General features: G+C 39.3%; 1 protein-coding gene across 1 annotated transcript in view; it reads left to right on the forward strand.

Moving 5' to 3' along the window:
• SGIP1 (SH3GL interacting endocytic adaptor 1) overlaps positions 1-25,401 on the forward strand; it is a 114,385-nt gene that overhangs the window by 76,303 nt on the left and 12,681 nt on the right. The window contains exon 20 of the mRNA XM_044914332.1: positions 17,294-17,405. Within this exon, the coding sequence (XP_044770267.1) occupies positions 17,294-17,405 (112 nt within the window). The remainder of the gene's footprint in view (positions 1-17,293; positions 17,406-25,401) is intronic.

Genomic DNA, 25,401 nt, shown 5'->3' on the forward strand with positions numbered 1-25,401 from the left:
TGCAAAAGGTAATAAATTAATTCATCCAAGAGTATGAAGCTATCAAGTATTCTTCTGAGATGGAAGGAAAGAAAAGATATTTCCATGACAAATAAAAGATGTGACTGTTAGACATTTGAACAATTCCCTAGAGCATTTTAACATGACGATGTTTCCAGAAATGTGCTGTCCCTCTCTTTGTTTAGCTTATTTAACTACAAAATCATCTTGTATTTGGTAATGAAAAACAAACAAACAAAAAACCTTGCAACCATTCTTAAGTGTTCTTGTGTCTGAATAGCATCTCCATCCTCTGTGCATACAGCCTCTTGCACACTCATCTCTAGACTCTTCTGTGCTCCTGTTATTGCTCTTACCCCTGTCACGCCTTCAGGAATGTCACATCCTTAGCAACACCCTCCTCTACATTCGCAGGCTCTCTGCCAACCTCGCCTACCTGTTTCCTTAACTGAATTCCAGCTCTCTTCAGAGACCATCACTTCTGTAGCACTCTCCCCGGAAAGTTCTCCAGTCTTCTGTGGGCCATATGTCATGGGACTACAAAGCACTGTTTGAATTCTCCCAATTCCCTGTGGCCACTTCCAGACCACCTCCTGTTGTGCCTGTGTGCTGCCCATCTGATAATTCGACCGCCTACCACTCCTTCTTGCCGTCCACTGCTGACCTTCTTGTCCCCTGCATTTAACTGCAGGCTTAGAGATGCTGGAAGCCCCTTTTCACCCTCTTCTTCACCTTGCTTCCTAACTTTACCCTGTGACATACATTGATGTGGATGACCCATCCAACACCGTGGTTTTAGGGCCTCTTTGACTTCTTAAGCTCCAACACACTTTCTGTCCACGCTACTCAGTAATCCACACCTCTGGCCACATCTTGGAAATGGTCCCCACTGGCAAGTGTCATTTTGGGAGATGAACCCTGAGTTTGAATGACACATGCCTGGGCACAGAAGTAGATTACATAATGGCATTTCCCATCTGACTGGAGTTACCAAATAGAGAATTAAATAGATCAGCACAAAGCCCCAGAAAGAAGAGTTGCTATGTGTAGACAATTTTTTTTAAGATTTTATTTATTTATTTGAGAGAGAGAGAGCATGAGAGGGGGGAGGGTCAGAGGGAGAAGCAGACTCCCTGCTGAGCAGGGAGCCCGATGCGGGACTTGATCCCGGGACTCTGGGATCATGACCTGAGCCGAAGGCAGTCGCTCAACCAACTGAGCCACCCAGGCGCCCCTATGTGTAGACAATTTTAAAAGCTGAAGCATAGGTTAAATTGTTCCCTAGAGCAGGAAAAGGGAACTAGGGTCAATGATGAATAGAAGAGAAAAGGTAAAGAATATCCATGCATGCATTCCTCTATCCAGTGGTTAATAAGCCTTCCATGACGTCCTCAGAGCTCTAAGCCCATGTGCAGGAGTGATGGAGGGAAAGTGCTGTGTCTGCCTTCTAGGAATTCACAAGAAATGGAGGAGATGGGCACTTCCTACAAAAGGCACACAATAGCAACAGTCATTATAGAATGCAAAAAAGTGCTGGAAACGTTTGAATAGTGGATAGACTTTAACCGGGAAGAATCTGGAATAACTTCTGGAGGCACAGGGACTTGGACTGACTGACAAAATTTGGGGATTTACTGAAGCAGTTTGAGAGAAGTAGTAAGGGACAGACAGTACCGTTTTCCATCTTGAGATTTGAAAAACACCATCAAAGTAGCATCATTTGAAATCTACTAGGATGTGGAAAGGAGTGAAATCTTCCATCCCGATACACAGGGAGAAAGGTGCTGTTGTAAACCAGGAGAAAGGGATCTCCAAGAGAACTAGAAAAAAATGAGTTACTTTTGGGACCTCTCAACTTAAATGTCCTGCACCTTCCATGTAGATGAGTCCAGGAGTAAACAGATTGTGCAAATTTGGGAGTCATTTGCTTAGAGATAAGGACTGAATCCATGGAGGTAAGGGTTTAACCTTGGGGCATGCCTGCATCCAGGAGCCAGATTGGAAAAAGAATGCATTGTGACTTGGGACTTTCTCTATTGTATCCTTTCTTTAAATAACCACACAAATATTAGTGATTAATTTTTAATGCATGATATTCAGTGGATATGCTTTTGTGGAATGTATCACATGCCTAGATCTTTTGCTGATCTTTCGTCTCACAGTTGTCTTTGCTCTCAGGAATGCCTAACTGACTGACCCAGTTGCACTCGTTGTGACGGTTAACCTAAGTACCAGATAGGAAAATTGCAGACATCAAGCCTAGAAGGAAAATACCAGCTTTTAGTTGGCTGTTATTGCATGTACAAGTCAACGTAGAGATGACACACTGTCTCCTTTCTCCCAACTGCTTCCCATCAAAGCCTTTGTCCTCTTTGGGTGTGTGTCCTTCTCGAGCGTCTTCAAGGACCTTACCACCTTTTATCTCTGCCTCCTTTTTCTTCCTTCTGACACACTCAAAACTGAACATCATATGAGACTAAGGATATTTTTAGTATTTCTTGTGTACATCAAATAAAAATTTAATGACTTGTATAAATCTTAAAAATAATTGAATAATAAATTTTGGATTTCCTTGCCTATGAATAGAAAGAAAATTGTTTTTTATAGGACACTTCACTTTTCTTTTTCCACGAAGCAGGAGCTCTTGCAAAATACTATGATGTTCCCTACCTATCCCCATGATAAACTTATAGCCACATCTGTCATGTTCAAAAGAAGGAATTTGTTGTCTTTTATGATATTATAGAGTTTGACTTGAAATACTCCTCATGGCAGCTCAAATATGTATATGCCTCGATGTGCTCATAGTCATTATGCTTTGGCCAGAGTCAGGACTGTCTTCATATGTTTATATATAGAGAGAGCATACACACACACACACACACATATGTTTATGTATATATACACACACACACAAATATATGTGAAATTGATTATGATTGGGTGCATAGCAAAATGCTATGGTTTTCTATGTTTACTAATTCTGCAATAGGTAGGTGGTATCTGATAGGGAAAACAATGAACAAATCTGTGGAATAAGGCTTTGATAATATTGCTATAGGGACAGATATTGTTATGGATATATTCATTCAATCAGCAAGTGTTTATTGAGTCCCTACTATGTGCACAGTACTATGAAAAGTATTAGGTTTACAGTAGTGAACAAGAAAGACATGTTCCTCCCTTCATGGAGCATAGAAGTCAGACATTAAACAAATAGTTACAATAATGTGCAGAGATTGTTATATTCAGAGGTAGGTATTTTGGAGGCATCCAGCAGGGAGACCTAACCTGGCCTAGAAGTTAGGGAGAGCTTCCAAAAGAAAAGATGAGAGTGCTATTTAAGTCTACACAGAGTCTGCTTTGAAGAAATATAAAATGTCGCTGAGTTAGAGTTCTTTTTTTTTTTTAAGATTTTATTTATTTATTTGACAAAGAGAGAGACAGCAAGAGAGGGAACACAAGCAGGGGGAGTGGGAGAGGGAGAAGCAGGCCTCCCGCGGAGCAGGGAGCCCGATGTGGGGCTCAATCCCAGGACCCTGGGATCATGACCTGAGCCGAAGGCAGAAGCTCAACGACTGAGCCACCCAGGCACCCTGACTTAGAGTTCTGATATAAAATCTTGCTTAATGTAAAAATGTTAACCTACAGGTATATTGGGTATTATCCTAGATACTAAAAATAGAAGGAGTTTCCAATTAATTTATATGTTTACTCTCAGCACATACATAGGCACACACATACACACACACAGAGAAAAATATATGTTATATGTAGAGAATGAAAGAGAATGTATATACATGTATGTATGGAGAAAAAAGTGTCATTGTGTGTGCATGCGTGTGTGTGCACACATTGGCTCTGGAATTAACACTCCAGGTCTGAATTATAGCCTCAGCATCTATGCAACTGTAGGTAAGTTACCTAACTTTTCAAAGTCTCAGTTTCCTCCTATGGAAATCGGAATAGCAATGGCACCTTGTGCATACGGTTGAAGTCACGATTAAATGGTCAAGTACTGAGGTCAGTGCATGCGAGGCGCTCAGTAACTATTAGCTATTAGCACGAGTCTCCAACTTCACATTTCCCTTGCTTGTAACATGGCTGTGTTTTGTATAGTTTTTGACTGCTTTGGAGAAGATTGGGTTGTAGCACTCCAGCCTTCGTCCACATAAAACATGTGGCAACTTGGTCTGCTGTGAGTGGCTACGCGGCCTCCCTCCTCATCAGCAGGGACAAGGAGCAATCTTTTCCCCTCTGCTTATGGAGCAGGAGAATGATTTGGAAGCAGAATGCATCCTCCCTGCTGTACACCTCCCGCCTCCACCAGAGCCTATCATTAAAGCTGACTTGTGGAGACTAGTGATCTGGCTGGTGATACATTCCTCGGGGTGCTGTGTTCATGCTGATGGGAGATGCTGGAAGAAAATCTGTTACCGTCTCTTTTATTAAAGGGCTTGTAAATCATGGCATTTCAGCAGATTTGACAAGTAATTTCAAACTTCCTGAGAAACAGAATGGAGAAGCTGAGAATCACCACGGGGGAGCTGCTTTACCTTTGCATAGTTGTGAGCCTTCATCATGCGATAGCTTTTTTTTTTTTCATTATTATTATGTGTCCTCTAAGACGATCTATCCATAAATTAAGGCTGCCCATCCATTGTACTCTGGACTCTGACCACCCTAGACATAGAAGAACCCCTGGCCACCCCCTTCAGAGAGGAAAGCTGACATAATGAATGAAGAAGTGATTCAAAGAGGTGGTGTCAAGACTCAAGAGAATCTCCCATTTCTAAGCCGCTTCATGGATGTGGAATGAATAGATTTTAGTCAGTCCTTTGTGACAGGTCTTTGTAAACTATAAAGTACTATATGCATGTAATCATTACTAAAACAATAATTGCCATTAATGAATGTTTAAAATGTGCTAAGAATTTTGCATTCATTGCTTCATTTATTAAGTCCAAGATTGATTTGGGCTCATCAAGATATGGCATTTAAGACAGAGCATTAAGAGAAGCCATTGCTCTTAAGATTTTCACACTTTTGTGTCTTCAGCTATTTTGCAACATACATATGGCAATAATTTCTGCCAGAGCATGGACTTTTAGCAGCCAGAAGTCTCCTGGACTTGTTCCACTTCTGTGGGCTATTTTGTACTAAGTCACCAGGACGTGAGTAAATACGGCCTTGGGATCTCTTTTCCTGCTGGCACACCTTCACAGACAGCATGTGCTATTTACCATTGTGTTTCTGGATCTTATACTCAGAATAATTACAGCATGCCTTCCCCCTAAGATCTGATTTAGAGGCTTGAAATATGCCTCTGAGAAAGCACGAAAGGTTATTCTGGAGAAGTGTCCCAAAGGAGCAAGGATGATGTTAATTTTTCAAGGATGTTTTGGTGACTTTTGAGAGTTGCAGTCGTCATTGTTAAGCATGAGGCCAGGAAGAGGAAGCATGAGTTATTTAATAGTGATTATTCCTTTCCTTAGATTTTGCCCTTTTTTGGACTCTGCTCGCAGCCCATTCCCAATGAAACTGGCAGCTCAAATCACAGGCATTCAGACAGGTCAGACTACAGTGGCATTCTCCATGCCTCTCCATTCATAAGTATCAGCCCCCAGGGGAATAACTTTTAATAGTGTTCAAAATCACCAGCATCCACTTTTTAACTATAAGAAAGAAGAACTATTCAAAAAAATAAAGGAGAAGTGTAGAAACCTCAGTGGTATTTAAGATCTAAATCCCAATTTCTATTTCTATTTTTGCCACAATACCAAAGTAATGCGTGCTCATTATAGAAAATTTAGAAAAACAGAAAAATATAAAGAAGATGAAATAACTTACAGTCTAATAACCATAGGTAACCACTGTTTTCACTTTGGTGTATATCACTTCTAGCGTTTTTCATGTGATGTGACTGTGTGCGTGTATGCATGTAGAGTGTGCATGTTTATAATTATGCATCCTTTTATTTTAACATATGATAATGTCCACCATGCCATTCAAATATATTTTAAAATAGCTCACAATTTGCTTTATTCTGATCATGAAATCGATTTAAGCACATTATTTTTTAAAATTCACACACTATGGAAAGTACATATAAAGGAGTAAATACAGAGAAAGAAGGAAATCCTGCTGTTTGCAGCCACATGGATGGATCTTGAGGGCATTTGCTAAGTGAAATAAGCCAGACAGAGAAAGATAAATACTGCATGATTTCACTTATATGTGGAAACTAAAACAAAAACAAAAGCAAGTCAAACTTACAGAAACAGAAAATAGAGAAGTGGTTGTCCGGGGCTGGCATGTGAGGGAAAGAGGGAGAAGTTGATAAAAGGGTACAAACTTTCAACTGTACAATGAATCAGGTCTGAGGCTCTACTGCATAAGATGGTGACTATGGTTGACAGTACTGTATTGTACAATAGAAATTTGCTAAGAGAGTAGAACTTAAATGTTCTCACGTATAGGTAAGGTGATGAATGTGTTCATTAACTAGATGGGAGGAATCTTTTCAGATTGTGTATGTATATCAAATCATCATGATGTGCACTTTAAATTTCTTACAATTTTGTTTCTCAATTATACTTCAATAAAGCTAAAGGGGGAGAAAAGATCCTACAACTACAAAAAAAAAAAAAGTAAATACCACCCTGATCATACTTTTGAGAGATTAGTAGAGATGACATTTTTAACATTTGTTGAGAAATCTTAAAGAAAAGCCTCTCTCTATAGATACCTATACACACACGTGTGTGTTACATTTACTTGATTCCAAAAGGCTATCCTTTAGGATATGCTCCACTGGTTTAATAATGATTTTTTGGGTGCAAAATAAACTTCATTAAATGTAGGAAAGCGGGGCGCCTGGGTGGCTCAGTTGGTTAAGCATCTGCCTTCGGCTCAGGTCATGATCTCAGGGTCCTGGGATCGAGCCCCGTGTCGGGCTCCCTGCTCAGTGGGGAGCCTGCTTCTCTCTCTGCCTCTGACTACCCCCCTTCATGCTCTTGCTCTCTCTCTCAAATAAATAAATAAAATCTTTAAAAAAAAATGTAGGAAAGCATTTTTTCTAACTAATAATAGACCAAATGCAAGCCACCATCTAAAGTATAACAATTAGAAATTGAGTCTAAACCTATTTCATATTCTGAATAAAAGATGGATCTAAATCAATTCTGGCCATCAGCAGTTAGGTCTTTATGCCGCATGTTCATAACCTTGATCTCTTTCTTCTCTTTGACACTGATAGTTTAAGTTGGGGGCACATCAAAAATTCCAGGCTTTTATCTGCGTTAGTATTCCTGAGTTTATTTATAAATTGCCAAAGATAAATAGCTTTTTTGAAAGTCGTCTAGAAGTTTTTGACAGGTACAGTTTTAGCACCTGAGTTATATATTCTTACATGATGCATAATTCAGTCATAACCTACTTTTGCGCCATCTTTCAGAACTCTGTGGTTTAGTTTACAAAGGATGTGGCGGTTTCTCCTGCTTGCAGTTGCGTAGCCTGGTATGTGACAGTTTATCTCTTGTGTACAAATAACTTTTCACTTTATTACTGCAGCAGATGGAATTTTCTTAAAAGCATTTTAAGGGGAAAGAAGGGTCCAAATGTCAGTTAAAATATAATCATGAGAGGCTACCAATCCAAGTAACTCAGCTCAACCAAGGAGACTGTGAGGTGAGCTGATAACTTTTACCGTGGTGACATTCCCACAAGTATAGACAAAGACAATGGCGGAACCTGCTCTGTTGGCTGCCACCTGGTTTCTTTTGACATGATTTAGAAGATGCATCTCAACTTCAGAAACGTTACAATGTTTTCAAAAGTATTTCTTAAGCTCAAGGAAATATGTTACCTAGAATTTTATGCAAATAGAATATATAATCTGCCCTATAATCTTCAGTCAATAGTAATCATTTCTCTTTTTTTTAAAGATTTATTATTTTTTTTGAGAGAGAGAGAGAGAGAACACGCACATGCCAGTGGGGGGAGGGGCAGAGAGAAAGGGAGAGAGAATCTCCAGCAGACTCTGCGTTGAGCTCAGAGCTTGAGGCGGGGCTCTATCTCCCGATGCTAAAATCACAACCTGAGCCGAAACCAAGAGTCAGACGCTCAACAGACTGAGCCACCCAGGTGCCCCAATGGAAGCCATTTCAACTTAGTATATGCAGTGTGTGTGTGTGTGTGTATGTACATATATACACATACATCTGTATAACCGTGTTAATGGTTCCATAGTATTATATACATATACCTATCTTCTATTAGGGGATGTTTAGGTTTTTACCCTTTTTATTTCTATTATGTAAAATGGTGCAATGAGCAGCCTTAAGCCTGTATCTTTCTGTACTTATCTTAATTTGTCCTAAAGAAAATTACTAAAAATGCAATTGCTATGTTAAAGGGTATTCACATTTTAAACATTACTACATTATTGTCAAACGTCTCTCCAAAAAGTTCATACCAGCATTATGATTAACATTTTTCCAGGCCTTTATCAACATAGTTATATCAATATTTTTCACTTTTTCCAATCTAATTGGGAAAATGTGATATGTAATTGCTTTTAGCTCTATTTTTAATTACTCAAAACTTTTTAACATCTGCCTAGCATTTCATTGTCATGAATCATGATTTATTTCACTTCAATTATTAGGCATTTAAATTGCTTCAAATTTTCCCACATGCAGTGAACATCTTTGCATATAATTCTTTGGCCTGAAGATATTTTTCTTAGAATAGATTCTTAAAATTGGAATTATGGGCTAAAATTGTGCAGCTTTTAAAAGTTCATGGTACCCATTGCCAAGCAATTTTCTAGAAAGGTTATACCAATTTTTACTTCCACTAACATTATCTTACAGTGCCCGTTTCATGAAGTATTGGGTTTTTAGATCTTTTCTAATCTGAAAGGGTAAAAATTTCTCTCATCCTGTTGCATTTCTTTGGTAACTAGTGAGGCTGAACTTTTCACACTTTTTTAGTCATTTATGGTTATTCAGTGAATACCTTGTTCCTTTTTTAAAAGTCATTATGTTGCCCACTTGTACTTGAGGAATACTCTAACAAGCTAATATACTAATGTTGTCAACTCCCAGGCCATACCATCAAGTAGCCACTCCTTCTCTAAAAATACATACCAGACTTTCCACAGGAAAACAGATTTCCCCCACCCAAACGTGCTTGGGTATCTTTTTTGGAACCTCTAATTCTCCCTATTCCTTAACAGACTCCTTGCCTGTTCTGTTAGTGCTCTTGGATCTGTGTCACTATCCCCCACCATTGTATTCATGGCCTTGCTCCGTTTGGTTTGAAACCTGACCCAGGCTCTCTCTAGCTTCTCTGAGGATTTCAGATCCCCCGACTATATTCACTTCCTCCCTGCCTCAGCTCAGGGATTGCTCATGTTGCCCATGGGAGAACACCTCTCCTGGCTTGACTAAGCTCTCCAGCCTTTCTTTCCTGTACTCTGTTCCTTTGTATGGTCATTATTAGATATTTTCCCAAGTGTCTTGAATAGATAACCCATAATTGTGGCACTGTAGATATTAATCACTCAGCATAAGTTTGAAGAAAGAAACTTATCCTCTAGCAAAACCAGTGCTTGCAGTTTTTCCCAAGACAGTTGCTGAGGTATACAAGGACATTCACGGGCATGGCTCTTTTAAAACTAGAAATCAGTGCAACTCAAACTTTTCTTCATTAGCCCCTCCTCTTACCCAGGGAGTCTTTTTAGACCTTTGTTTTCCCCTAATCCCTCCCCAGTAGAATTTTAATATCACAAATGTACTATACATCTGGCTGTGTACTGTATGTCTGTGTGCTTTGTACATAAAAAATTAAGATTGCTTTCGCCTTCCCCCAAGAACCAATTTTCACACTGTTTGGGGTGATACTCCCCCACTAAGGATGCACGCCGTCCACCCACCTGAATCTTGGAGCAAAGCTCACTAATATGAATGGACAAATATTGATAATATAGTGTAGGGTTTAAGAATGCCATTGAAATTTAGACCTGGTTTTCAGTCCCAGCACTTCTACCTACTGTAGAGCAGGTTACCTTGAGCAAACCATGTAATTTTACTGAGATTCCATTCCTTCAATGAATGGTAAAACATACATAACAGTATGGACCTCAAAGAGATGTTTTGAGAGTAGAAGACAATATGCATGTAAAGTATTCAGCACAGTGGCCATCACACATAAGTGCTCTATATAAATTAGCCCTTGATATCATTATTCATATTCTCTGTATACCATGCTCTTGCTGGCTCAGCCTTAGATGTTGGATCAAACAAACTCTCAGGGCTATCTATACAAAATTGTCTAGGATTTGTTCATGCGAGTCTTCATACCAAAAACATTTTCATTATGGCTTTGTCTCCCACCTTGTGTCCATTTTTAACAATAGTCCTTGTGTTGAATATGTTTACTGTGATTTTGATGATAAAAACAAGTATAATTTTTTTTTATTTTCGGAGTCAAAAATATTATTTAGGAAGTTAATTAAATATGGCATTAATGTTGGATGATGGTTTGGGAACTGTAAGCAAAGACCCAGTTCAAAGAAAAGTCTCTATAAAACATGGCAAGAATGTCAACTGTCATGTTTCTGGACTGAGTGGAATTTGAAAAACAAGAAATATATGCTCATCAAATATATACTATATTTGTATGTATGTATGTATATATATCTGCAGGCAGGTAAGCAGAGATTTCTGAAGAGGAAGACTGAAAATAACTCTCATCCCATTTGTGTACCCAGAAATTAAGTATCCTTAACTCTGCTCTGTGCAAACTGACTTTCTTAAGTGTGCCTTCCTCGTTTTCCTAGAGGCAAATGTCTTGCACACTGAAAAGCATGTAACATATAATTCACACAATGCCACTGTGAGTCAAGGTAAGATCTATGGGCTCCTTCTATGGAAGGAACACAAGGTTAAGTGGACCTACACTTACATCCTGACTCCGCCACCTACTGTCTGTGAGAATGAAAGCAAATGACTCCTTTTTTCAGACTTGCTTTCTTGATCTGTAATATGTAGTAATGTCTACCGGGCACGGAATTGGGTGGTAATTGAATGATGCGCTATGTGTAAAGCATACAAGACAGTGTTCCGCTCATAGCAGGTACTCAGGAATACTGATGCTTGCTTTTATGAGGTTTGCCCTTTTTCCTTTTTACTGGCACTCAGCAAGTTAGTTGATGTTACTTATCTCGTGATGTGAGAAGCCAGCGTAGCAAATGGGGAAAGTTCTAAACTTTTATAAGCCTCTGTTTTTGTCATCTATTAAATAGTGATGATAATAGGATTTTTCTTAAAATTATGAGGATGCAGTAAGGTAATACATGTGAAACATTTAGCAAAGCCCCTAGAATATAAAAAGTATATACTCAATTTAGCTCTCATCACAGCATTATTATTCATTAGATTAGGTTATAGCATTTATTAGGCTACCCAAAATTCTCAAATAGACACAAATATACAAATATACAAAAATACACAAAATAATTTATGTATAGTGTTTTATATGCAGCATACACATGAACACATCTATACAACATACACATATATATTTCATGTCATTTAAACCAACTAGTTTATGTAAACCAACTAGATGTAGAGAAAAAGAAAAAACTAGAAAATTTTTATGTAGTAACTTTCTATTGACTCCTTTTCTTACAAACCTGTCCTAAATTTTTTTTCTAATGAAGCTGCTGTGATTTTTAAAAAGTAACATTTCTTTATTAATCATCACTTCAGCTAAGACTCACAAGGTCTTATCAGAAAAGTGAACCCTTTCTCGAAATATCAACAAAAGCCAATTTTGCTCACTCTAAGAACTCACTAATTATTTAACTGTAGTGTGTTAAAAGATTTTTTCACAGATTTAGTCTATGACAATTTCGAGTCCCACTCAAGCCTTTTGCCACTACATATCATAAAATTTTAGGAACTGCTTAAATACATTCATTTTTAAGTGATTTTTTTTTCTGATACTGACTATCCTCAGGTAACAAGGACATCCTATGTCATCATATTTAATTCTCATAGCATCTGTAGGAGGTACCATCTCCATTTCACAAAACAATGAAGCTGGGCCAGAGAGGTTAAGTAACCGTTAGCTCAAGGTCACACAGTAAGTGATAAAGTCAGGATTCAAACATAATTCAATCTGATTCCAACATTATTTGTCTCTCTCACTGCATTGTATAGAATATGATCTATAAATTATCATGGAATTGAACATAATTATCTTTTTATTAATTCTAACTAATACAATCCACTTTTTTTTAGAAAAAGCTAACCCAACTCCTACTGTCCACTACTTCATACAACTCTTGGAATTTCTTCCTTCTTCATTTATGCATTCTGAGCCTTTCTGTTGGTTCCCTCTCCAGCATTCTTACTCCTGGACGTAAGGGTCATTCGCCTCCCGCCTACAGCAGGCCTGGTGGAGTGGGCAGTTGGGTTTGTAAACTGCAAGGGTGGGAACGGTCTTCAAACAAACAAAACCACTCTCTCCTGCTATTCATGCTTCCAGTTGTGCTTTCAGAGTGACTGTTTCCAACTCCAGATGAACAAAAGGTAAAATTTGCTATTCTTACAGCGCCTGGGCTTTTCAAAGGGCAAACCCTCTCCACCATTGGATAGAGTTGCTAGCCCTGATATCAATGTCCCCATTTAATGGGCATGCAGCTGGAATAACTGACCTGTCCAAGGTAAGATGTGAACTAATTAGCACGGTCAAGACTGAAGTCCACACTCTGAAACAGCCCTAGACTCTTTACTGTAACAGCAAAGCATAATAACTAAAATAAGGGGCACCTGGGTGGCTCAGTCGGTTGGGCATCCGCCTTCGGCTCAGATCATAATCCTAGGGTCCTGGGATGAGCCCTGAGTGTGGCTCCCTACTCAGCAGGGAGTCTGCTTCTCTCTCTCCCCCTGCCCCTCCCCCTCTGTTGGTGCTCTCTCTCTCTCTCTCTCAAATAAATAAAGTCTTTAAAAAAAAAAAAGTTTAACTAAGTATAGGTCGCTTGCTCTCTGAATATGAGCTAGTTATTTAAGCTCTCAGAACTTCCTCATCTGTAAGAAAGAGATGTTAAAAATAGCACTTGGTGAGGCGGTTGTGTATCATCTCCCTCTGTTTTCTACCTAAATACCTACTGGGCTTCAAAACTGAGTCACAGACGATTAAATAGCTTGCCCTTAGTCATGCAGGTTGTAAGTGGAGCACCCAGGATTCACACCCAAGTCTCTATGACTCCAGAGCTGAAATTTCCTTTTGTTAAGTCACAGAACAACCTCCCCTATACTGCTTATTTGGCAATTAATTTTGCAATGAAATATCTCATAGTGAAATAATCTCATAATTCTTGCAGTGAAATAATCTCAATAGTCACTTGAACTATTAAGCTCTTGCTTGCATATGTTACTGTTATTAGATTTTTCCATATGTTTATGTCTTATTTTCTGGAGGTTTACATATGGTGTTCCCACCACTATCTTGCACATAGTAGAGGCTCAGTAAATGCTTGACGGATCCATTCAAATCTTCAATGAAGGGATACTTTTTCAAAGCAGTTTACTTCTGTCTTAGAAAATTGTTCCTACAAACAACTTAACATCATAGAATCCTAAAACAGAGATTATATGATCTATTGCCTTCATTTTACGACTGAAAAAAAACAAAAGTAAACTGACTTGCCCAAGGTCATCACAAAGCTATTCACCTGCAGATCCATGGCCATGAACTCTGGTCCCTTGAGTCACTGTCTGGTAATGTTCTTTCAGATGTTCGAAAAGATTTTCTAGGCCCCTCTTAGTCTTCTTAGGCCACGAGGCTTAAATTTCTCACCATCTTAGGCTCTCCTAGTTTTAGTCCAGTTTTCCAATAATCCTATTAACAGGTACTTCCCCAAGTACTGCAGGGGAACAAAAGCTTTTGTTCATTACTAATAGCATTTTCATGGAGTATAAGCTTTATGTGCAATAATCTGGCATTCTTAGGAATAAAAAATTTATCTGCCTTATGTTTTGGTCATCCCAGCTTGTAGTAATAAATCTACATCTTAAGGAAATAATTAAAAAGGGAAAGAAGACAAATTTACACAAAGATAGAATTAGGATAACTGCTACCTGGAAATGGCCCAACATTTGGAGACTATAGAATAATACGTACTTGCCAAAAAATGGTATGGAGACCAGATAGCAGCAAAGAAAATTATGCAATAAATGAAAAAAGTAAAAAAAAAAAAAAGGCATATTAATTGCAATGTATCAGGATGTGAAGAATTTAGAATTGTAAACAGTGGATTCTCTAAGGTAAAAGGGTTCTTTGTAAAGTTTTGATATTTTCTCCTCTCCTAGCATTATAGATTAGATCTAAATAAGGACTATAATGCCCACAGGTAAACATAGCTTGAATAAAGGGTCTCTGGAGGGCATGTAGGTAGGTGGGTCATGAAGGATAGACATGGGTCAGACTGCATGTCTTAGTCCGTTCTGGCCGCTGTAACAAATTATCACAGACCAGGTGGCTTATAAACAACATAAATTTATTTCTCACAGTTCTGGAAGTTTGTAAGTTCAAGATCAGGGTGTCAATTGTTGGGTCCTGGAGAAAGCCCTCCTCCAGGTTGCAGATTGCTGGTCTTGCTGTGTCCTCACGTGGTGGAAGAGACAAGCTAGCTCTCTGGGGCCTCTTCTAAAAGGGCACTAATCCCAATCATTAATGCTCCACCCTCATGACTGTACCACCTGCCAAAGTCCCCACCTCCTAATACCATCACCTGGGGCATTAGATTTACAACATATGTATTTGGGGGGACACAAACATTCAGGCCACAGCCCTGCAGATGGTCTTGCCCATCATTACGCTGAAAAGTTTGGTATTTAGCTTGTGGATAAGTGGCCTGGTTACCATCTGATGAGCTTGAAAACAAAGCACGCAAACAAAAAGCAGTAAAGCCATCATTTCTGGGGATCCATCTGTTACCCATCCACTGATGTAGCTCAACTGGTGACATGTTTGGAGCCCAGCAATGACAGTTGATGATCAACTCCATCCCCCAAATATTTTTTTCACATATTCTTTCACCAAACCAGTTTTTCCCAAAACAACTGTTTGGGAAATTAATGAGTGCTTACTATGGACCAAGCACTGTGTTGAATATTTTACCTCATTTTATCCTCAAAACAGGCCTACGAAGTGAGTGTTATTATATCATCCCTGCCAAAGGTCATATAAATAACAAGTGTTAGAAACAAAACTCAATCCCAAGTATGTCTAATGACAGTTCCCGTGCTCTTGGCCACTACAGTGTGTCATTTCTAAGCATCTTTCCCAGTTTTATCCAAGGCCCAGACTAAGGATAGAACTCTAGGGTATTCCACGAGAGACTTCCTTCACAATAGACGTCAAACCACTCATTCATGCTCATTGGATATTGTGATTCATCTAATAGTCAATTCACTTGGCAAGACTATTATCCACCTGACTTTCACAATTTTATTCACAGAATAGCATGGAAAACTATTAAATGCCTTGCAAAACTGAAAAATAATATGTCTATGACATTCCCTTCATCTGCTAACATCTGCATTTCTTGCCAATTTTACCTTTTTTCTTTCTAAGAGATCTCTTCATCTACATTATTGTCCTTGTCACTAAATTATCTGCCATGCTATCTCTAGAGCAATTTAAACTCAAGCCCCATCATAACTTCCCTATTTCAAATACTTCAGAGGCCTCCCATCTTCTAGAGATGGTGCTCTTAACCTCAGTTTTAGGACCTCCAAGCACTATTTCAAATTATTTGAATGCCGTATACGTGTGCACGCTGCTTCGAAAAGCATCCATAGATTTGTATTACATTATACTGACAATGATGATATTAGCACACTGAACTGTAGCTCCTTGAGGACAGGGATTATGTTTAATTTAACTTCAAACTTTTTGGTTGTGTTTAACTTAACTTTGAAACTACCATAGTGCCTTATACATAGTAGATAGTAAGTATGTATTTGTTAATAATCAATTACCAAGTCCAAAATACTGAAAGCCAAGGGAAGGCAGTTAAAGAAGAGACCTGAATGAATGAGAATTACCAAAGAAAACTTTATTGAGGAGGGAGATACACAAAGGGTAGATTTTTTAATGGCTGGAGAAGAGTACAGAAGTTACCAAAGGCAAAAGAAAAAAAGCGTAATACGTAGTCTGCTCTGGGGTGGGGAAGAGTAAATGTGCTTTGTTTGATAGGAAGGAGAAGCAGTGAGCCACAACATAATTAAATACTTGTCATTACTAAAACTTTACTGTCTAGTACCATGTCTAGAGATGAATAGCAAAGACAACAATCTTAAATTTTGCTCCTTTCAGAAACCTCAAGTTATATCAAAACCATAAAAGAGAATGTTTCATTTAGACAAACTGTATGATATAATGGGGAAAACACGAGCTTTATAGGGCAGCAAATCTAGCTTTGAATTTTAGCTTTGCCACTTACCTGTTATCTTGGGTGAGTCCCTTATCTCTTTGAACTTCAGTTTTCTCTTCCGTAGAATGGAAATCATAATGGTTATCCTAAAGGACTGAGGTGGGGTTTGAATGAGGTAATTCTTGGAAGCCCTCTAGTGCAGAACCTGGCATGTAGCAGGTGTTCAATAAACAGGAGTGTTGCTGTTATTGTTTAGACTATGAACTGATGTACTTGTGTGTCTGCGCTAAGTCATGGTGTATGTTATGTTGTGTATGTTTTTGGACATGTAAACTTGAGCCTACTTGATCTGAAGGTAATTGGGCTTTTCGAAACAGAAATAATCCAGAAAAGGACAATGTGTGACATGGTACCCCATGGCCATTGTCTCTTTAAAATAAAGAAACAAAAAAAGTTTTGAGTGTAGGGTGAGTGCTCAAATAGAAAGCTAATAATTTTCTTTATTTACTACCTGCTGTACAAACTGTCATTCAAATACTGCCTTACGCTTTATGTAAAACATTGAAAACCCCCTATGACTTTATTCTTCTGCTTGGATTTTTTTTCTTAGAAAAATATGTAATTGAATTAATTTCAAGTGTGTTTGTTTGTAAACCAGCCAAATATTTCCTTTTAAATACTTGAGCTCTATGTTGAATACACACATGTGGTTCTTAGCACATTTTGTTTTTTCAGTAATAGATTTCATCCTTTAATCCTTCTTTAAATGGGCTTTAAGTTCCACATATACTAATATGTCTCCTATGTCCATAATAAACGAAGGTTTTTCATTTCATGCAGGTTCTTCCAGGGGACCCAGCCCCCTAACCATGGGAGCCCAGGACACCCTCCCTGTTGCAGCAGCATTTACAGAAACGGTCAATGCCTACTTCAAAGGAGCAGATCCAAGCAAGTAAGCCTGGGGCTTCATCCACTATATTCTCCAAACTCTAGCCTATTCAGTGGGGGGAAGGGGGCACCCTAAATATAACTATTTCATTCTTTATCCTAAAATGAACCAACCAAACAAACAAAAATTTGGTTAACAATAACAGGTGGCATAAATAGAATGGAGAAGAAAATTTAAATTAGAACTATTAATTCACTGCTTCTTAAAAAAATGTGCCAAAAGGACTGATAATCTAATATCTTGCTCCCTAGAAATCTCTGGTTCAGTTTTGGTTGCAAGTTTACAGAAAATCCTAACCCAATTCCGTCGACAGCAAAAAAATTTATTATCTCATAAAAGTAAATGTCTAGATCATGTCTTTATTGTCTTAGTCTTTGCTGGATGGGAATCACTCACATATAAACTGAGAAATGGTGCACTGGAATGAGAATCTGGAAAAACACACATTTCATAACACAGAGATTAGTAAGAAGACAAATGATATGGTACGCTTACTAACTAAGGAAAAACTGGCCAAAAAAATTATAATCACAGCAAAGTAAAAACTCTAGAGAAAAATGCACCACTCCTTATTTACTGAGCCTGATTTCACTTATTTCAGTACACAGTGACAGTGAACTTGACCTGAATGCATATGTAATATGATTAAATATTTTGCTTTTCTGTAAGGATTTCTCTGGATAGAGTTCAGGAAGTTTACAGATTCCCTGAAATTATACTGCATATCTTGTTGTGTGTGCATATGTACATTTGTCCATAGAGAGGGTCTATAACATCCATCAATTTCACAAAGAGGTTATAATGCAAAAAAAAAAAAAAAAAAAATTAAGAGTGATTATTAGTCTACACTGAAAACAAAACACCAAAGTCAAACTGGCTTTCATGTGTGTCATTAACACAATTCCAGACCTGAATGTGATGGATAAACAAAGGACAAACCTAAGTGAGGAGAGAATTGCTTTTTATTTTTTACTTACAAGGACGAGGGCTTAGAAGACCTTAGTATCCATGGAAATGAGAATTAGAAAATGTTCACATAGAACAGTAGACCATTTTATGAAAATTTTTTAAAGAGTGATAATTAAGTATAATTAGAACTTGGATTTCCACATATATTTTAAGTGAGAATCTTTGTGATTAAGTGTGAAATCCTCTTTACACTTCAGAAACACTAGTTTTTATAAGCCTAAATCTAACAGTATTATGCTGGGAAATATGACTAGTAACTCCACCTTTAAGTGCCCTATTGAGAGACAGTGGGATCTATCAACCTCCCTAAATGTCATGTCCCTTTTTACAACATTTAGATTTTATTCTAAGCCCCAACTATTGTAGACAAACCAAAACTATGGACTCCGGTGTGTTTTAGTCCATTTGAGATGCTGTAACAGAATACTATAGGTTGAGTCGCTTCTAAACCACAGAAATTTATTTCTCATAGTTCTTGAGGCTGGGAAGTCCAAGATCAAGGCTCTGGGAGATTCAGTATCTGACCAGAGGCAGGCTCCTGGTTCACAGCAACCTTAAATTGGAGGGTGTGTGGGGGGGGGTGCGTAGTAGGGAGCTCTTCAGGGTCGCTTTTATAAAGGCACTGGTCTCATTTATGAGGGTCCTACCCTCATAACCTAATCACCTTGCAACAACCCACCTTCAAACACCATCATATTGGAAATTAGATTTCAGCATATACACAAACATTCAGTCTGTAGCACCCTGGTTTCTCCTAGGTCTTTTCTCTTTCATCTTCAAAGCAGGAAGGTAATTTGCCACATCCACATATCAATAGGAATTAAAAGCTGCCTCATACAGAGTATGCATTTGAACTGTTAGAGCAAGTAAGCACCATGTGAGTAAGTTGTATATATACTTTATATACACATACACATGTTTGTTCTATAGACTCTTCTTCAAAGAATTTGCATAACTTTCTATAATACCAGTGCTAAGTATTACTTATTATTATTATTTTTTAAAGATTTTATTTATTTATTTGAGAGAGAAAGAATGAGAGATAAAGAGCATGAGAGGGGGGAGGGTCAGAGGGAGAAGCAGACTCCCTGCTGAGCAGGGAGCCCGATGCGGGACTCGATCCTGGGACTCCAGGATCATGACCTGAGCTGAAGGCAGTCGCTTAACCAACTGAGCCACCCAGGCGCCCAGTATTACTTATTATTGACTGGCCTACCTATACCTTTAAAGCTCAGGCTGACTGGAATTGACAAAGGCAGGTAGAAACACACCCTTCAAGAATAAGTGTAGTCAGGGGGGCACCTGGGTGGCTCAGTCAGTTAAGCTTCTGACTCTTGATTTCAGCTCAGGTCATGACCTCAGGGTCATGAGATTGAGCCCCATTTCCGGCTCTACACTGAGCATGGAGCCTGCTTCAGATTCTCTCTCTCCCTCTCCCTCTGCCCCTCCCCCCAAACTCTCTTTCCAATAAATAAATAAATAAATAAATAAATAAATAAATAAGAGTAGTCAGGAGTGTGGAAAGGTCTATACCAGCATGAAAAACACTGGGAATCACATAAGAAATAAGCTCTTTTTTTGTCTGCTTACTAACTGGCTTTCATTAATTCATTTATTCAGAGACCTAATTGGTAGTCAGAGTACTCCCCCTTTTGACCCCTAAAATCTATTCTCAATATATCACTCTTCTGCTCAATATCCTATCTTGTCCAAAGTAAAACGATAATGCTTTATAATGGTCTATGAGGCTCTCCATTATCTGTCCTTCAAGACCTTTCTCCCCTTCCAGCTCCCACCTCTCTGATCTTGTCTCCATCACTGGTGTCCTTACTTACTCCACTCTAGCCACACTGGCTTCATATATTGCCATTAGGCCAACCCTATCTGCATCTCAGGGTCTTAGCATTTGTGGCTCTTTCAGCCTGGCTGAAATCTGCTCCAGCTATCTGAGTTACCTGCCCCCTCACCTCTTGCAGGATTCTTCAGCAGATGTACCAGAGACCTTCCCTGTCCATCCTGTGCAAATAGCAACACTTCTCCCCAGCCGCTGTTGGCACTTTCTCCCTCCCCATCGCCCTTCTCTCTAATTAACATGTTGCATGTTTTCAGTGTCCACTGTCTGTCTCTTTCCCCACTAGAATGAAAAATCCATGAGAACTGGGACTTTGAGCATTTTCTTCGTTCTTACATGCTCAGCATCTAAAGCAGGACCTGGCGTAATTGCTGAACGAGTTGAGTTGAATTACTCTCCTAACACTTACAGAATGACAGCTATGTGCCTGCCATTGTGCTAGACAGGGGTTATATCGGCGAAAATAAGACTTGTGCATAAACATAATACATAGCCCACTGTAGGAGAGGTGTAGTTATGGTGCAAGGGGAGTTAAGAAGCTTTTGATAATAATCTTCTTTAAATCCAAAGGAGTGGTATAGCAGCCTACTAGTCACTTTGTGGGTCTGTGCCTAGACCAGCTGGGTTCTTCACCCTGTTTCAGTTTCCCCAGCACCTGTGGCCAGGTGTGCACCTGGGAGCCTGGTATCCATGACCTTGGCATTCCAGCAATGTGGCACTTGAGCCAAATTAATACTGGTGTTTTCTTATGCCCTTCCAAATGAACTGAGCCTTTGACTTGAGATGACTGCATATACTGAGTCTGTTTTCAATTATATCGCCATAAGTAGTCGCAGTATGTATTGCATATTGGTAGACGGGAGATTCAGTAAATTTCATTGAAATTATGAGATCTGAAATTTATGAACAGATCATAAGGTGACATTCTTCTAAATTTAATTTCAGCTCCAGGCAGTGAATCATTTTAATTGCCGTTCCTTTGTTATTCACTTTCAAGGAAACATCTCAAGTTCAAAAATTCTATCACAGTGTGAGTGGGGGAGGGGGAGGATAAAGTCAAACACAGCACCACATAGAGAAATGATACAGAAAAACCATGTGGATTTGCTTTTGCCTGTGGTTCCTTCTCATCCTGCACCCAAAGCCTTCCCCATTTGCTTTCAGACCATACACTGGAAACCGAAATATATATACTATGTTATTTATATTGTTATATGCTATGCTATGTAATCCATTCAAGTATAGTTACACTCTTTCTCTGAGTATTGACAACACCTGTAGGAGGCATTTTGACACCTGAGACTTTCTCGGTTGCTCATTGGCAGAGAAGTCCTTAACTTTTGCTGTTGGCTGGGGAATACATCTCCCGTTACTTGCTCCTATTTGAACAACCCTGGTGCTAGGGATTAATTCTTTACTCCCCTGGAAAAATTACGTCTCTCAGCTATTTTCTATCCTTTCCTTATCATCACATTTCAATTATTTATTCAAGTGTCTGTCTCCCCAGTGAAACTGGAAGTTTGGGCAAAGACCACATTTTGTCCTGTTTCTCACTGCCCATTCCAGGGCATTACGTAATACCCGGTACATTGTATAGTCACCCTATGTATAATTGTTCCATGTGTGAATTTATTTTGACATTTTATTGAGTTCCTACTCTGCACTATGCTCTGTGTCATGCACATTTGCCTTTCTAGAACCCAAGACACAGCACTTGCCTTCACAATAGTGGGTCAGATATGTGTAAGAAGCGATGAAAAAAATCAGTACCTCTGTCCATTGAACTTAGAGAAAGGAAAAAGTAAGGAAGGCTGAATAAAGAGAATATTAAGGAAGGTTTCAGAAAGGCCTGCCTTTGAACTGAGTCTTGAAACCTGAAAAGAAGTTTGCCTAGGACCTGAGCCAATGAAAGGGGATTGTAAGTAAAGGAAGGGAAGCTGCATCTGCTCAGGGGTATGTACACTTGAAAAGAAGACCGTGGGCTTACTTATCACAGCAGTACATAGGAGTCACATTCATGTCAGGGATGTACTTCCGATGACCTCACATATATCAAATTCACACCTTTCCTGACCAAAATTGGCCAGCATGTCTGTTGATTGGCTAATGTGGTACTGCCTGTGGCCATGGGGAGAACCCAGTTTATAAGTCACTTAGCCAGGTGACTTTGAAATTTTGCCACTCTTCTTTTTTAAAGATTTTATTTATTTATTTGACAGAGAGAGACGCAGCAAGAGAGGGAATACAAGCAGGGGGCGTGGGAGAGGGAGAAGCAGGCTTCTTGCTGAGCAGGGAGCCCGATGCAGGGCTCGATCCCAGGACCCTGGGATCATGACCTGAGCCGAAGGCAGACGCCTAACGACTGAGCCACCCAGGCGCCCGAAATTTTGCCATTCTTGACAAGTGTTTCATTTGTTGGGATTCACATGATTTCAAATTTTATTCGTAACATGAGTTTGTTAATATCTCCAAATTGCTGGATTTTAGATTTCAGTAATTCAAACTCAAATGAAATGTAGCCACGTTGCATACTGATAGGAACAATCATTAAACAAGGGTTTTCCTTTAGTGAATATGTGCTGGAAATATTCATTTTTGTATAGAAAATTTCAGATCCATAAATAGCCACTGGGTGAATTAATAAATCAGTAAATTTTGCCTGTGACAGCTGAGATGCAATCCAGAAATGTAATATAAATGAAGAAACTCGGTGCTTTACATTGGTTTGTATTGACTACTTCTCTCAGCAGTCGCCCAACACTGTAAGCGCTTTGAAGAGAGGGGCTGTTTTGCTCATTTTAAAATGGCTTCCCCACTCAAAACAAACAAAAATTATACAATTAGGAGTCGATAAACGGTTACTGACTTAATAAACACTCCCTCCCCTCACTGACTAGTTTTCAAAAGAGAAACTTTATCCCCCACCAAGACACCACTTAGATCTCATTTTGAGCAATCTGGCAAAGCAACTGAGCGATTCTTTGCCCGTTAGAGAACATTTGAGCCACTGCTGCCAACAACAGACCGAGTGAGGGCAGATGCTGAAGTCTGATTTAACAAGGGCTCTGACTAATTACTGTTGTCTTCTAGAGTTGTGAATCAGATCCTGCACGTCCACATATTGAAAAACATCAAGAGTAGACTCGGTTTCAGGGGAAGTCCGGGCTCAGCACCAGTAAATAAAGCATGGTTTATGTATCTAAAGGAGAAGGAAGACAGCAGAATTGGCACCCCAGCTGGGAGATCGGCAGTATTCTCCAGAAGAGACGGAAGTGCAAACTTCCAGAAACCAGAATTTTCATCCAGAGCAGTGCAGAGTTACGGATGATAATATCTGAATGAAGGGTGGGCGGGCGGGGGGGGGGGGCGGGCCATGGCAACTTTAGGAAGCTCACCTGCCCCCCACCTCATCTCAACCCCAGCCTTATACGTACAAGGCTGTAGCGGTTCTTCACATAAGCCACATGTGTCTCATTAATCACCATTACACAGCCATACAAGGTGACTACGGGACAAATAGAGTTCCCTATACTCAGATGTGAGCAGAGTTTCCACCTATGAACCCCAAGTTCCCTAGAGTGTACATTCCTGAACTTAAAGTTATAGAAGTTCTTGTTTTGGCTATTGTGCACATGACAGGAGGCTGAGCTGGAGAACCCACTTGCATTGCAGGATCTGGGCACTGGGACAGCCCGGACACATGTACTCCAGGAGGCAGATGCTAGGGAAGCTGCCTGTGCCCCCGGGCGCTATCCAAGCCACATGGGCAGGGATACCCACACACTGGGGATGCCCCCTGCACCACGGAGGTCACACACAGGCCTCCTGCGCTGCAAGAGCCTGGCGCGAGATATGCCCTAACTACTGCAGGAGCCTGCCTAGCAAGCACCCTGCAACCATGAAGGAAAAAAAATGTCTTCCTCCTGCAGTGTCTTTTCAGCGCCCTCTACTGACAAAATTTAACATAGTGCCTGTTGGCAAAGAAAAAGTCTATAAAGGGCCCAATAATAATTCGCTCTGTGCAGGCAATAAAGGGTGAATTGGACCTACATTGATTTCATGTAGAAACTGACACAGTGATTATGAATTTGATATGAAAATGCAAAGGACCTACAATAGCCAAAACAATTTTGAAAAAGAACAAAGTTGGTGGATTAATACTACTTGATTTCAGTGTGATCCAGGGATTCCACTCCTGTATCATTTACCAAGAGAAATGAGAGCTTATGTCCATACGAAGACTTGTAGAAAAATATTCATCACAGCTTTACTTGTAATACTCAAAAACTGGAAAAAATCCAAATGTCAACCAATGAAAGGATCAAAAAGAAAAAAGACTGTGGTATAACCACAAACTATGCAGCAATAAAGCCCTGAACTATTGATGCGCACACTACATGGATGAATCTCAAAATAATTACAGAGTGGAAGAAGCCAGATCAAAAAAAAATCACATACGTTATGATTCTGTTTACATGAAATTCTAGAATGTGTCAGAAAGCATATTAGCAATTGCTTAGGCATAGGGAGTGGAAGGATGGAGAAGAGCAGGAGAGAGGGGTCACAGAAATGCAGGAGACAACTTTTAGGGATGCTGGGTACGTTCAGTAACTTGATTGCATGATGGCTTCACGGGTGTATATCAAAAACTATGGAATTTTACACTATAAATGAGTGCCATTTTTTGTATGTCATTTATGCCTCAATAAAGCCCTTTTTGAAAGAGGATTATTCTTCCTTCCAAATTATCATCCTATTGTGCTAACTTATATAACTGATTTTTACAATTTCAGCCAAATAGACATGGGATAAAGATATAGCTAAATGGAAGCAAGAAGTTTACCTCTTGAGTACAGAAAAGAACATGCTCAGGGCACCAATCATGTTACTGAGAACTAAAATAAGTCCCAGTGAGTTGTGTGATGACATTGTGCAATTGATTTAATATTTTAAAATATGCTGCCAAAGATTCAGAAATCGAAGAGACAGAGAACCATCAGAACAGATGATTCTATCTGTGAGGTGAACATATAGACTTATCTACAGAAAGACAAAAGCTGCATTTTTCTTCTGACAGTTCAAAACACATTCAGCAAATGACCACTCTTTTGGATACATGGTAACACAAACCTTGCATTCTCGGGTCTTAGAACCGATTTAGTAGTTGACAGTGGAATT

The sequence above is a fragment of the Neomonachus schauinslandi genome, chromosome 4 (genome assembly GCF_002201575.2).
Source record: "Neomonachus schauinslandi chromosome 4, ASM220157v2, whole genome shotgun sequence".
NCBI classification, from domain to species: Eukaryota; Metazoa; Chordata; class Mammalia; order Carnivora; family Phocidae; genus Neomonachus; species Neomonachus schauinslandi.